Below are 14,393 nucleotides of genomic sequence, written 5' to 3' on the forward strand. Positions count from 1 at the left end.
AGTAGTTGTACATACTGGCTCTTTTTACATTTTTCTTTTTATACTACATTGTAATACAAGCTAGCATTACATTTCCATTTTATGCCAGAAGACCAAAGTTTGTATATATTCAAGGTGTACAGCGTAACATAAGCCAGGAGATCACCAAGGATTTCCAAGAAGTCTGCTGACCTACCTTTAAATATGAAACCCAGTAATCTACCTAAAATTGCTCTGAAAGTTAAGGTAAGCATTATTTTGAACTACAATTTCATCCTAATCCAAACCACAGCCACTTCTCACAGCATCCTTTTAATCCCGCTGGAAAACACATGCAATACCTCATAAGCAGATGCAATCCTCTTCTGCCACTGCTAAAAAGGTGTTTGGCATTTAACACTATCCTTCCTTGCAGTCCAGAGGACACAGACTAACCAGCTCCAGCGGCCAGGGAGGGAAAAAAATTTAAAAAAAAAAGAAGAGAAGGATCCACGAGTATTTTCAAAATTAGCAAGGAATCAAAATGTCAAAAAAAACCCACGCAAAGGCTTCGCAGCAACAAGCTTCCTGCTCCACAGATGCATTTTCCCTTTGACTTGGCTCCCAGGATGCCAAATAACAGGTGATTCAGACATCACATACTTAACGTTCATTTAACAGCCACGTGACTCTGTGTCTATTTTGTAACCTACACGAGTTTAAAAAACTAAATGCAGCCGTCTCAAAGGAGGCAGTACAGCAGGGGACTGAATCAAATGCTCTCATTCACTTAAATCAGACCATGGTCTCGTTCACCGCATTTATACATGTATACAATTACTACAAAACCAACTTATCTTTTGATCACAGAAAAAGGTTACATTAACTGCAACACTCTGCATTACATTTTATGCCTTGTTTTATTGTTTACTTTTTTGAAACCACTATCTAAGAGGCTACTAGAACAAATCTAGAAATGCTGTCTTCCATCTTACCATTTCATCACCTGAACGCCTACAGGAAGTCAATTACTTTTTTAACACGTTGAGTGTCACATAAATTGCCAAACGTTCTCATTTAGATTAAGACATCTGGAAACTCTTTTACTAGAACAAGGAAGGTCTAGTTTCACTCATCCCTGCAAAAAAGTTTGTAGCAAGCAAACAATCAGTGTTTGAGAGCTTCATGCACCCTGCTTTCGGTTTATTTTTGGTGCCACAACCATCAACTTGAAATTCAACAAGCTCCCCTGTTTAATGAGAAACAAGAGGCTACATATCTCATCATTTCCCTTTTAGCTCAGTTTTCGTTTCCAACTGAAGCCAGATCCTCTTGAAGCAAGGTTTCAAGGTGGTTAGTCATGTAAATGTATTTCTGGTCTAGCACGAAATCCAGAAACCAGGATGAAAGACTTTCCAGATTGGTTTGTCTTCTGGAAAGAGCAAGCTGGCAGCTCTAACCAGAAAATTACAAGTAGTGACAGAGTGATGACAGCTGCTAGAGGTAGCAGAGCATCATGAAACCTACCTGGCAGAGCAAAAAAAATTAAGCAAGCAAGCATAGATACACACTGTATCTTTCCACGGCTTGAGAGTTAAAAAAATAAAATAGAAATCCACAAAGATTTAACAAAACAAAATGTGAAGCATTTACAGTAGCCAGAAGAAGGAACAGCATACAGAAGCACTCATACGAGTGAAGTCAGTCAGGATGAATTAAACTGCATAAAGAGGGATTATTTTAGTCTCCACATACACTTTAAAATAACACAGCAAGAGGAAGACAACACAGCTAAGAACATCCCCAGCAAGGTAAGCAAGACAGGAATTATGCAGAAAGGCTTAAGTTCTCCTAGCCCAGAGTCTGCGGAGACTGAGAAGAGCCAAGCTAAGCAGATGAGGTATCTTCCCTTGGAACTACACAAGGGTTTGGGCAATACACCAGAAGCAAGGGGGGTACAGACTATAGCCAGTTCCAGGAGGTTTTATGTCAAAAAATCTGAGAAAGCAGTGCCTCAAGTATATGCATACAAATGTATGTAAGGCCAGGAAGGTCAAAGAGAATTCACAACAAATACCAAACTACTAAAAAGCTGGAACATTAAGTAGCTTATTCTTCTGCACTAGCATTTTTCTGTCTTTCTAATCTTACATCTAGCTCTTTCCCCACTTAAACACTGGAGCATTTAAGTGAAATAATTCAAGTTTTATTTTTATAAAAATACTTGCCTTGCTAATTTAGTTAAATGCCAAGTGAGAGCAAAATTAGTCCAACAGGCAGCATCAGCCACGACACCTCTCCCACACTGCTGTGTACAAAGCAGCACGGGCTTTTCCAGTGAATGGGATTGAGATCGATCCGAACTTCTCTTTCATGGTAATTTCATCTTCTATCACATTTAGCAACTGCAGATTTTTCAAGGAAATTACTAGCAGAGCTTTTATTTTCCAAATAAAGTCTATAACAAAAATGACCTAAGGAAATTTTTTTAAGCATCTCTTTTTGGGGGGGAGACGGGGCCAGATCAGGTCCCTGGACAGAAAGGAGGGAGCAATACCCCCGCAGAGCGGGCAGTCGATGACCTCATTCAATCTCCAGCACAAACTAAAATCAGCCGAAGTGCATGGGACCACACCCTAATTATCCATTGCTTCGCATTATTCTTGTCATAAATGATGCAATAACTACATTAAAAACAATCATTGAGAACACCATGCAAATCCTTTATTTATTAATCTATTTGTCAGCTTGCTAAGTGAAACAAAATTCCAGAGAAGGCCAGTAAAGTTTGCCTCTTTGGTTTAAAAAGTTACATTAATAGCTACTGCCAGAGAAAGAATCTGTCAATAAAAAACAACTAGTCCCATCTTAGCCTATCATCAACTTTTTCACAAAGAAATATTTTCTTTCTCGATTCCAAATAATGGTAAAGTCATAAAAGCATTTCTAAAAGAAATTTTAGAAGATGAACGAATGCCAACACTCTCTACCCTCCCTATCACAGCACATCATCTGACACACACTGGGAATTCTAAGAAAATATGACAAATAGACAGTACAACAAATCTATTACTTCAACAACAGTACAGTGCTTAAGTTCTTGTGAAGAATAAGGTACAGGAAAATACAACAAAAATTAATAACAATTTAAAACTAACCAATATTCTGACATTCAAAATCGTAATTAACAGGGAAACAATCCTGTTTGGATACAGAGCTTTTAGAAACCTTCAACAAAAATTCAGCCTTGGTCATAACCTTGATAATACACCCCAAATTATAGACATGAAACCAAGATGTTCATGTTGCACAGGGCCAAAGCAAGTGCTCAGGCCTCAAGATTTCAAAAGTAAGAGCTTAACTGCCAGTTTGTGAAATGAGATCTCTCTCATCCACCTAGATCGCAAAAAATAATCGCAAACCGAAGTACCTACTTTGTGCGTTACACTGCCTGGAAGCTCCAAGTTTCTACGCGTGTAATGCAGCAGAAATGCGGCTGTTGGTTTTAAGCTGTAGGCTGCATTTTAAAATCTGTTTAAACTCTCAGAGATAATAAAAAAGTACCTATTCTTAGACCGGTAACAAGTCTTCAGCACATCTATAAAGGTACACAACGCTGATTAAATTTCTGTACATACTTGTGACGCTCCAAAATAGTAACATTCATTTTCCTCGCCACAAGTTGGTGCCTCATAAAACGATCGCTCAGTACAAGAAGTACAATGACGCATACCTCCATAGAGAAACCAGAACAAAGGACTAAAAAGCAAAGTTTCAGCGAATTAGTCATGTTCCTTTGAATGAGAAGAGAGAAAAGACATAGTCTCCATTCATCAGTTCTACTGTCTTCACAAGTTAATCAAAGTTCCCAAAGTGATCTGTTTTAAATATTACATATTTTTATATGTTTAAACCTATTGAAATCTTTGTTTCAGGTTGTAGTTTGAAACAGTTCCGCTGAGACAGCGTGACTTTGCATTACAGACAACACGCACTTTAAGCGGATCTTTTAAAACAACGGCAATAAACGGGAACGGGAGGAAGGTGCCCTTTTCCCAGGTTTAACCACATAAAAGTGTGGAGCTGATCTTTCAGGCTGATGATTTGTTTTGTAAACTGCTGAAGAACACCAGTCATATGACAGCGCTCTGATGAGCCAGAGTTCAAATATCAGCATGGAAGAAGCTGAACACAGAGAGCTCCTACCATCCCCGTGCGCACTCACAAACACAAACTCCTTCCGTGCACAGGACACACCATTACAAGGAAAGTGATTTCCCCAGGGTGAAACTAATCCTGCGTGCTCCTGGCACGCTGAACCTTTGATTTCACCAGATCCCGAACACTCACTTGTATTGCTTGTGGTACCAGGGGCCTGTCTTGGCACTCCCCTCTGAAAAGCAGCCCTAGGCAGCCCAGGCTGACTCCCACCATGTTTTCCCCCATTCTCCTTAAAACATCTGGAGCATGCTTACAAAAAAAAAAAAAGATACAGAGAATTAATACTAGGCCTAAAGGCCAGGTGAGGCATTAAACTCTCACAAGGTCTCTGCATAAAGATGTTTCTTCTACGCTTCTAGCTTACTTGAAGGAACTATGCAATCCTTCCTTTCAGGAAAGGGTAACGAGATTCTAACGCAATTCTCAGGAGAGAGCTACCCTCATCTGCGACAAGAGTTAACACACCCAGCCGACTAACGAGGCTTAGCGGGATTGCACAACTGCCTCCTGGACGATGAGCAACTGGACACTGCCAGGGCATACCTAAACACTAAAAAAGCACAGGCTGGGTGACGCATCCGTAGCCTGATGCAAGATTTCTCTGCTCAAGTTAAGCAACATGCTTAAACTTGTTCAATTCTGACCAGGTAGAGAATCAGAAGAGCGGATCAGCAAATACAGAACCTCACCAGGGCCCACTTTAAAGTGGCAAGCCTTTACAGTATGAAAAAAACCCAAAATGGCAAATGTTAAGTTTCCAACACACTCGAGGAATGTTGCCTTGGAAGTGCTGCAGCCCATCGGCACAAGAGGGTACAGAAAAAAGTGCCTACCAATTTGCAGATCTTCTATCTCCCTAATCTCTCTTTCAGATAAATCATCATCTCTCCCGCCAGCCAGCCTTTCAGAAAATCTCATGCTGCTGTAAGGTTAGCTTTTCAGAGATAAGAACAGCGTGCAAGGAGTGATTAAGTAATACTTCGTTTTGAACACCGATCCCATATTTCCAAAAACGGCTGGTTTGCACACACATATCCTCATTTCCAAGGAGATCTCCCTGCGCCAGCCATCAGGAAAGATTTCTCACAATACAGAACAGAACGAGAGAAACATCCAGGCAGAGGCACCTACAGGCTACCTTTTCCTTTGCTGCAATTTCTGTGCTTTTTGCACCAAACAGGCTGAATTAATTCCTGCGAAAGCTGTATTAGCCCACTGAGTCTTTTACCAACTATTTCCCTCTTTTTTTCTTCTTTAAACTTCCTGAGCTCCACATATCTGCTGCCACACTATGACCTTAGTAACTTAACATCATATCCACAGGATGGCAATATAGAATTATTTAGTGTGAGAGACAAAAACACATCAATAGCCAACAGAGGACATTAGAGCTAATTAAATTCAAATTAAAGTATGGCTTAGAAAAAGCAATTAACCCATAAAGTCACAATGTAACGTGGTGGCAAAGATATCTCTCGCACCTCCCAACATCTTCAAATCAAGACTGGATGCCTTCCTGGAAGGTATGGTTAAATACAAGCTACAAAATATGTACAGAAATCAGGGGTAACTCTGAAATTTTAGGAGAAAATCATACACAATATCTAACTAGATGATCCCAAACTGGTAATCCAAGACTAGGCTGGGCTGGCATGAAAACACTCAACACCACACCACCTTCTGCTGCCCTTCACTGGCTACTAGGAGGAACGTTTCCTTTTCTCTTCAAAACTCTACACTTATCATTTATGTAGTGGAGATAAATCAATTCTACTGTTACACTAAGCTTTTTTGCTCCTCCCACAGAAAAACACCCATCCCCTCTTTTTCCAGCTTCAAGTATCTTTAGCCATCTGTCACGGTTACTGCTCACAGGTAACAAAAACCCAACTTCTATTGGATGCACCGTTTTGCACGCAGAACAACGTCCCACCAGCAAAAGCCTGTAAGACACATCAGCACTCACTCTTCTGCGGGCTACAGGAACAAAGCCACAGAGATGTTATGGAAAGCTCTGTGTGGGGATATGTAGAGAAACAAACAAACCCGGCAGTTTTTCCATGCTAGCTCAGTAAAAATATCAGATTCGCTGTGCTTCACACTATACAAAAAAATAAAAGTCAAAATCTCAGGCACAAAGAGGTCCTTTGTTTGTATTCAGAAAGCTAATTCTGTAAGCAGACAGGCAAGAAACAATCAAAGGTACTGGAAACAACAATGAACGTGTTTGCCTAGAACAACGGCTTCCCAGGCAGGCCTGGCAATTCCCAGCGCTCCGCGAGTAGCAATAGGTGTTTTGAAATAAGCTCAGGGATAAAGGACGCAGAGACCGCCAATCTGTTTCCTAAAGCTTCTTCCCCTTTCCTTTCCTTGACATTTCCCAATGACAAAAAGAGCTGCCAAGGTACTCACTGACCAGGCTCCCACGACGTAATTGAAATATAGCATTTTCCAGCCTCGAGTTACTGAGACTGTGTAAGAACAGGAGTATTATACAGCACGTAACTTGGTTTTCAAAGTTTTTAAAAGATGTAGCTGTCTGCCTGCTCTTTGTACAAAGTACAACCCATCCCAAGGATCACATTTATAGTGGTAAAGTTACCTTTGCAAATTGAACTACTTTACTTCTAGAACGATTTCTGACTCTGTCTACAAGTCCCAAATTCTTGAATATTTCCAAACCAAGTAGGCCAAGTGGGTAACCTTATCCCCTCACTCCTGAACTTCAAGGAGAAAAGGACCTTTCCTCTTTTCCACGTGATCAAAGACAGAGGGCACCTGCTCTCTTAAATTTCCATTTTCTGTGACCACCTCCATAACAGACAGCACTAGAAGAATACCAAGGGTCACAGGAAGAAAACTGTGCCTCTGTATAATCTTTATTCTTGGCCGCTCTAAGAACTGAGTCATTACCAAAGGATACGCTAATACGCTCAACCCTGTCGTGCGCAGGTCAAAAGTAACAGTAGGAAAAACCTTGAAACTTTTACAAGCATTTAAACTCCCGGCTGTCAGCACAAGGGACGTACACTACTAGGGAAAATAAAATTAAATAAATAAGTTAAGGAACAATTCAACACCACGCTCGTCCACACTGCCCTCCCGGAAGGGACTAGCCGACAGAGGGGAAGCGCCTCAGAGAACGGTGGCACATTCAGACTGTCAAAAGAACAATTCACCCGGACAAATTAACTGCAGTTACAGCCTTACTGTGGGATGACAATCCTGTGCCAGTGGCCGACTGCATGCTGGCTCCACACCAGGAAAACGGTGCAACAAGGCGAGGTTAGACAATAAAAACAGCAATAGGTATTTTTAAGGCATCACAAAACACCTGGCAAGAGCCACCTTAACTAGACAGTAAGAAAATGACAGTTTTACCCATTTTCCATTTATAAGATGGCACTTCTCCGCAGACCTTGGCAGGATCGAGTTACTCAATCGCTCGCTCAGCCTACATGTGGCAACGCTAATATGCTCTCCAAGAAAGTACCTCTTGCCCTCAGGATGACGATGCGACATCAGGCTTCCGCAGAGACCACCCTGCGATCAATCCAGCAGCATCTGAGTGTCTCTTTGCAGTTTGTACTGGCAGAAATACCACCTAGAATCAGCGGCTTCATCAAGATCAACACCCCCCCCACTCCAGTGCTGCCCAGATTGGCAGGGTGAGAGCCAAGCGCCCTCCCTCTTCTACTCCTTAATGTCAAACTCGAGCCAAATCATATCACCCTCGGCTCATATTCCAAACAAGGGACTTCAGTGTCAGCTTGGTTTCCTTAATCAAAAAGGACGTGCATTTAACAGACAGAGAAAAACTCTAGACGTACACACGTGTGCGCTGAAGTGGATTTCTGGAACAATTCCAACAAAGATGGGATTTAGAAGCATTTTCCCAGGTACAAACACATTTCTTCCTGCAAGGACCGAATTTAACAAAAAACTGACTTGCCCCACTGGCCTACACAGACCGTCATGGTTTTCTGCACTGATTGTCTGGGCTGAGCACGCCACAAAACCACACGAAACACCTGACCAGCAGAACTTTGGCATTACCACTCCAGCTTTCTCTCAGGATTACAGGAAAGAGCATGGACAGAAAAGGCTTCTTCCAAGGCTAAGGGAGGGAGAAGTAGCAGCTGGAGTTCGTATAAACGATGCTGATAAAACAACCCGAATCACGCACAAAAGTTTGCCCAGGGACGGTGGGCTCCTGAGTGCCAGAGAACACCTCCCAGGAGCTCGCCTGGTGAGACCAGCCGTCTTGGTTAGCAGTAAGGGTGAGAAAAAGAGGCGCCACTGCCAGAAGTCTGCTTTAAATCACTGCGAAATTGCCAGGAAACAATAATTAACAGTACCACAACAGCAGGAAAAACATCTTTAGACCCGGCCCACGGTTTCTCAACTCTGGCACCGCTACCTGGCGGCGAAGCAAGAGCAGGGCGAGCTGCAGATAACGCGCAGGAGCTTTCCCCGGCCCCCGGCCCCACAAGCCCCCGACCCGATCGCTCCCTGCGGGGCTGCCGCCCGGCCTGACGAGCGGCGCGCCTCGCCGAAGGCGGCGGAGGAGTTGAAGGCTGCGGCCGCCGCGGGCAGACCAACGCCGAGCCAGGGGGGGGAGCGGGAGGCTGGAGGAACCGGGGGATGCTGGGGGGAACCGGGAACGGCGGCTCGGCGCGCAGGCCCGCTCCCACAGAGCGCCGGCGGGGCCAGACAGGCGGGGAAGGGCCCCGACCGGGCCTCGGCGTGAGGAGGCGGCTCTCACCAGAAGAACGTGTTGGTGCCGTCGTCGTAGACCTCGGACTCGGTGCTGCGGCGCAGGCCGGGGCTGTCCCTCTCGGCGCCGGGCGGCGGGGGCCGCTCTGCCGCCGCGGCGGGGGCGCCGCCGTTGGGCTGCGGGGGCTGCGGCGGGGGCTGCTGCTCCTCCAGAGCGGCCTTGCCCAGGGCCCCGCCGTGGCCCCGCCGCTCGCCGCGCCTCATGGCGGCACCGGCCGCGTAACGGCCGCGCACGCGGAGAGGGGCGGAGAGGGCACGCGAGGCGGCCCCACGCTCGCGCCGCTCCGCAGGACTCGTGGCGGGCGGGGGGGGGGGGGGGGGGGTGTGTGTGCGAGGGGGGCGGGACACGCCCCCGACGCGACCCCACGTAGGCGCGGAGCGCGCACGGCCTCGCGCACCCGGCGCAAGCGCAGAGCGCTCCGAGGGACGGGCGGGAAGGAGGCAGGGCGTCTCCCGTTGCCGTGGCAACCAACCGCCCGCCCGCCACGGCTCCCCTCAGCCTCCCGCGGGGGCCGGCTGCCGTGCTCCTGTCCCCACGGAGGGAACCCCGCCGTGCTCCCGTCCCCACGGAGGGAACCCCGCCGTGCTCCCGTCCCCATGGAGGGAACCCCGCCGTGCTCCCGTCCCCACGGAGGGAACCCCACTGTGCTCCTGTCCCCACGGAGGGAACCCCGCCGTGCTCCCGTCCCCACGGAGGGAACCCCACTGTGCTCCCGTCCCCACGGAGGGAACCCCACTGTGCTCCTGTCCCCACGGAGGGAACCTCGCCGTGCTCCCGTCCCCACGGAGGGAACCCCACTGTGCTCCCGTCCCCACGGAGGGAACCCCACTGTGCTCCTGTCCCCATGGAGGGAACCCCGCCGTGCTCCCGTCCCCACGGAGGGAACCCCACTGTGCTCCTGTCCCCACGGAGGGAGTCCGGCTGTGCTCCCGTCCCCACGGAGGGAACCCCACTGTGCTCCTGTCCCCATGGAGGGAACCCCGCCGTGCTCCCGTCCCCACGGAGGGAACCCCGCCGTGCTCCCGTCCCCACGGAGGGAACCCCACTGTGCTCCTGTCCCCACGGAGGGAACCCCGCCGTGCTCCCGTCCCCACGGAGGGAACCCCACTGTGCTCCTGTCCCCACGGAGGGAACCCCGCCGTGCTCCCGTCCCCACGGAGGGAACCCCGCTGTGCTCCCGTCCCCACGGAGGGAACCCCGCCGTGCTCCTGTCCCCACGGAGGGAACCCCGCCGTGCTCCTGTCCCCACGGAGGGAACCCAGCCGTGCTCCCGTCCCCACGGAGGGAACCCCACTGTGCTCCCGTCCCCACGGAGGGAACCCCACTGTGCTCCTGTCCCCACGGAGGGAACCCCACTGTGCTCCTGTCCCCATGGAGGGAACCCCGCCGTGCTCCCGTCCCCACGGAGGGAACCCCACTGTGCTCCTGTCCCCACGGAGGGAGTCCGGCTGTGCTCCCGTCCCCACGGAGGGAACCCCACTGTGCTCCTGTCCCCATGGAGGGAACCCCGCCGTGCTCCCGTCCCCACGGAGGGAACCCCGCCGTGCTCCCGTCCCCACGGAGGGAACCCCGCCGTGCTCCTGTCCCCACGGAGGGAACCCCACTGTGCTCCTGTCCCCACGGGAGGGAACCCCGCCGTGCTCCCGTCCCCACGGAGGGAACCCCGCCGTGCTCCTGTCCCCACGGAGGGAGCCCGGCTGTGCTCCCGTCCCCACGGAGGGAACCCCGCCGTGCTCCTGTCCCCACGGAGGGAGTCCGGCTGTGCTCCCGTCCCCACGGAGGGAACCCCGCCGTGCTCCTGTCCCCACGGAAGGGAACCTCGCCGTGCTCCCGTCCCCACGGGAGGGAACCCCACTGTGCTCCCGTCCCCACGGAGGGAACCCCGCCGTGCTCCCGTCCCCACGGAGGGAACCCCGCCGTGCTCCTGTCCCCACGGAGGGAACCCCGCTGTGCTCCTGTCCCCATGGAGGGAACCCCGCCGTGCTCCCGTCCCCACGGAGGGAACCCCGCCGTGCTCCTGTCCCCACGGAGGGAACCCCACTGTGCTCCTGTCCCCACGGAGGGAACCCCGCCGTGCTCCCGTCCCCACGGAGGGAACCCCACTGTGCTCCTGTCCCCACGGAGGGAACCCCGCCGTGCTCCCGTCCCCACGGAGGGAACCCCGCTGTGCTCCCGTCCCCACGGAGGGAACCCCGCCGTGCTCCTGTCCCCACGGAGGGAACCCCGCCGTGCTCCTGTCCCCACGGAGGGAACCCCGCCGTGCTCCCGTCCCCATGGAGGGAACCCCGCCGTGCTCCCGTCCCCACGGAGGGAACCCCGCCGTGCTCCCGTCCCCACGGAGGGAACCCCACTGTGCTCCTGTCCCCACGGAGGGAACCCCGCCGTGCTCCCGTCCCCACGGAGGGAACCCCACTGTGCTCCTGTCCCCACGGAGGGAACCCCGCCGTGCTCCTGTCCCCACGGAGGGAACCCCGCCGTGCTCCTGTCCCCACGGAGGGAACCCAGCCGTGCTCCCGTCCCCACGGAGGGAACCCCACTGTGCTCCCGTCCCCACGGGAGGGAACCCCACTGTGCTCCTGTCCCCACGGAGGGAACCCCACTGTGCTCCTGTCCCCATGGAGGGAACCCCGCCGTGCTCCCGTCCCCACGGAGGGAACCCCACTGTGCTCCTGTCCCCACGGAGGGAGTCCGGCTGTGCTCCCGTCCCCACGGAGGGAACCCCACTGTGCTCCTGTCCCCATGGAGGGAACCCCGCCGTGCTCCCGTCCCCACGGAGGGAACCCCGCCGTGCTCCCGTCCCCACGGAGGGAACCCCGCCGTGCTCCTGTCCCCACGGAGGGAACCCCACTGTGCTCCTGTCCCCACGGGAGGGAACCCCGCCGTGCTCCCGTCCCCACGGAGGGAACCCCGCCGTGCTCCTGTCCCCACGGAGGGAGCCCGGCTGTGCTCCCGTCCCCACGGAGGGAACCCCGCCGTGCTCCTGTCCCCACGGAGGGAGTCCGGCTGTGCTCCCGTCCCCACGGAGGGAACCCCGCCGTGCTCCTGTCCCCACGGAAGGGAACCTCGCCGTGCTCCCGTCCCCACGGGAGGGAACCCCACTGTGCTCCCGTCCCCACGGAGGGAACCCCGCCGTGCTCCCGTCCCCACGGAGGGAACCCCGCTGTGCTCCTGTCCCCATGGAGGGAACCCCGCCGTGCTCCCGTCCCCACGGAGGGAACCCCGCCGTGCTCCTGTCCCCACGGAGGGAACCCCGCCGTGCTCCTGTCCCCACGGAGGGAACCCCACTGTGCTCCTGTCCCCACGGGAGGGAACCCCGCCGTGCTCCCGTCCCCACGGAGGGAACCCCGCCGTGCTCCTGTCCCCACGGAGGGAGTCCGGCTGTGCTCCCGTCCCCACGGAGGGAACCCCGCCGTGCTCCTGTCCCCACGGAAGGGAACCTCGCCGTGCTCCTGTCCCCACGGAGGGAACCCAGCCGTGCTCCCGTCCCCACGGGAGGGAACCCCACTGTGCTCCCGTCCCCACGGAGGGAACCCAGCCGTGCTCCCGTCCCCACGGAGGGAACCCCACTGTGCTCCCGTCCCCACGGGAGGGAACCCCGCCGTGCTCCTGTCCCCACGGAGGGAGCCCAGCCGCCCCCCGCCGTCCCCATGTCCCCCTCGGTGATGGGAGCCCCACCGCCTGCCATATCCCCCTCCCCGAGACGCGGCCCCCTCCCTCGCAGGCCTCTGCCCCGCCACAGAGCCGTGTCCTCCCCTGGCCTGGCCCTGCTCACAGCCACCGCGAAGAAACCCCTCGTGGGGCTGCAGCAGGTAAAAGCCGGGGCCGAAGCAGAGGCCCCAGCCCCGAGGAGGAGGCCCCACGGCATCGCTGCTCCCCACGGGGCCAGGAGCCAGCCCTGGTGGGTGCCCACGGCGGGGGGAAGGCTGCTGCTCAGGCGGGCGCTGAGCGGGGAGACGCATCGACGCCCTTTCCCGACTCGTTCTCCTCAAGAGCCCCATGGCCGAAAGGCCGGCAGTCCCCCAGGCGCGAGTTCAAGCGGTGCTTTGACGACACAAACCAGCGCTGCAGGCTGGGAGGAGGGCAGCAGGGCTGACTGAGAGCGCAGCGGGAATTCAGGCGCGTTGGCTCTGATGTTTGAGGTGGCTGTTTCACCGCAGCCCGGGAAGAAACGTCCCCAACGCTGGTGAACGTCATCCCTGGTGAACGTGCCCTGAGCTCGTGACACCTGGAAATACCTGTGCTGGAGGTGGCAGGCATTGGCTTCGTCTGAGGAAGAAAAGCAGAGAAGAGTGCTGTTCTCTCTCTCCAAGAAAATATGAAGGAAAGGGGAAAAACGACTCAAGAAAAGAGTCCTTCCAGCTGTGTCAGGGCAGTGTTATGCTATGAGTACGCAAACTTGGCATTTGCCACCTGTAACACTACTGTAGCAATATTCAATGCTAAAATTCTGTATCTTTTGGCAAAAGTAACCAATGAATGCTAATGCAAGAAAATGGCTTAATTCTACACGCATTCCTTGCATCATTCAGGGACAAGTGCTCTTTGCAGCTTTCAAGGCCCCCGGATTGTGCCTTCCAGTCAGTCCCATCCCTGACGCCGTGGCTGTCCCAGCTCCCGCCTCCTCCTGCGCCGAAGCGCTGACCATTCTGCGTTTGCAGAAATGAGAGCGTCTTTGTGCCCAGCCGGGGGGTCTGCCCAGGGCTGCAGGCCCCTGCTCCTTCCTCGGGCGCACGCGGGGCTGTACCCCGAGACGGAGCGCAGGCGGGGTGCGCGTGCTCCTGCGACCCGGAGCCTGCCGTGTTCTTAGGAGTCCTCAACCCCCTCCCGGGATCTCAGGCCTGCAGCAGAGCTTTCCAAATTATTCTTTGAAATCAAGGAAAGGTCACGTTGGCCCTTTAAGTCAGGTTCGTTAGCCCGGAGTGCAATGAGCCAGTCCTACACACAGAGATGAGATATTGTTTATTCCATATTTGTGCAAAGATGGGTGCTAGGCAGTTTCCCACAAAGCTAGCACGCCGGTTACGGTTATGTCGTATATTTACACAGGCCAGGGTGTTCGTTCTGCCTACTATTCACACCTTCTAAACTACAATTAGTTTACTCCTTGCTCGCTTCGATTTAAAGGCAGAGTACCTTCTGAATTCACTACGTGTGTTCAGTGAGTAGGGGTCTGTATCTGGGAGGGGGTGGTTTTCACATTATAACGAGACAGTTCACTCTAAGGACACCAATTAGAGGACTTTTGCTGACTTTTGGCTCTCAGGGACGCGCATCTCCCTGTCTGTAACAAGCGTTCCTCTGTTCGCGATTCCTTTGCTACACCTCATCTGCGTATACCTCATCCTAATTAAATATATTTGAAGGTTCCGAGGACAGTCCTCCTGCTCACAAATCCCTACTTATTCTCAAGCGACAAACTCTAACGAGTGCACAGCTC

General features: G+C 52.7%; 1 protein-coding gene across 5 annotated transcripts in view; it reads right to left on the reverse strand.

The window, feature by feature from the left end:
• Positions 1-9,261, reverse strand: part of PTDSS2 (phosphatidylserine synthase 2) — a 42,828-nt gene extending 33,567 nt beyond the window's left edge. For 3 of the 5 annotated variants that reach the window (XR_012835885.1, XR_012835884.1, XM_075755672.1), the window contains exon 1: positions 8,945-9,261. Coding sequence is in view for 3 of the 5 variants with exons in the window: in XM_075755672.1 (XP_075611787.1) it covers positions 8,945-9,159 (215 nt within the window). In the remaining 2 variants the exon portion in view is untranslated. Of the gene's footprint in view, positions 1-320; positions 419-7,560; positions 7,745-8,944 lie in introns of those variants that run through there. The other 2 variants (XM_010313664.2, XM_075755673.1) reach the window with 2 other exon arrangements.
• Between the last annotated feature and the right edge of the window lie 5,132 nt (positions 9,262-14,393).

This window comes from Balearica regulorum, chromosome 5 (assembly GCF_011004875.1).
Source record: "Balearica regulorum gibbericeps isolate bBalReg1 chromosome 5, bBalReg1.pri, whole genome shotgun sequence".
Taxonomy (NCBI): Eukaryota; Metazoa; Chordata; class Aves; order Gruiformes; family Gruidae; genus Balearica; species Balearica regulorum.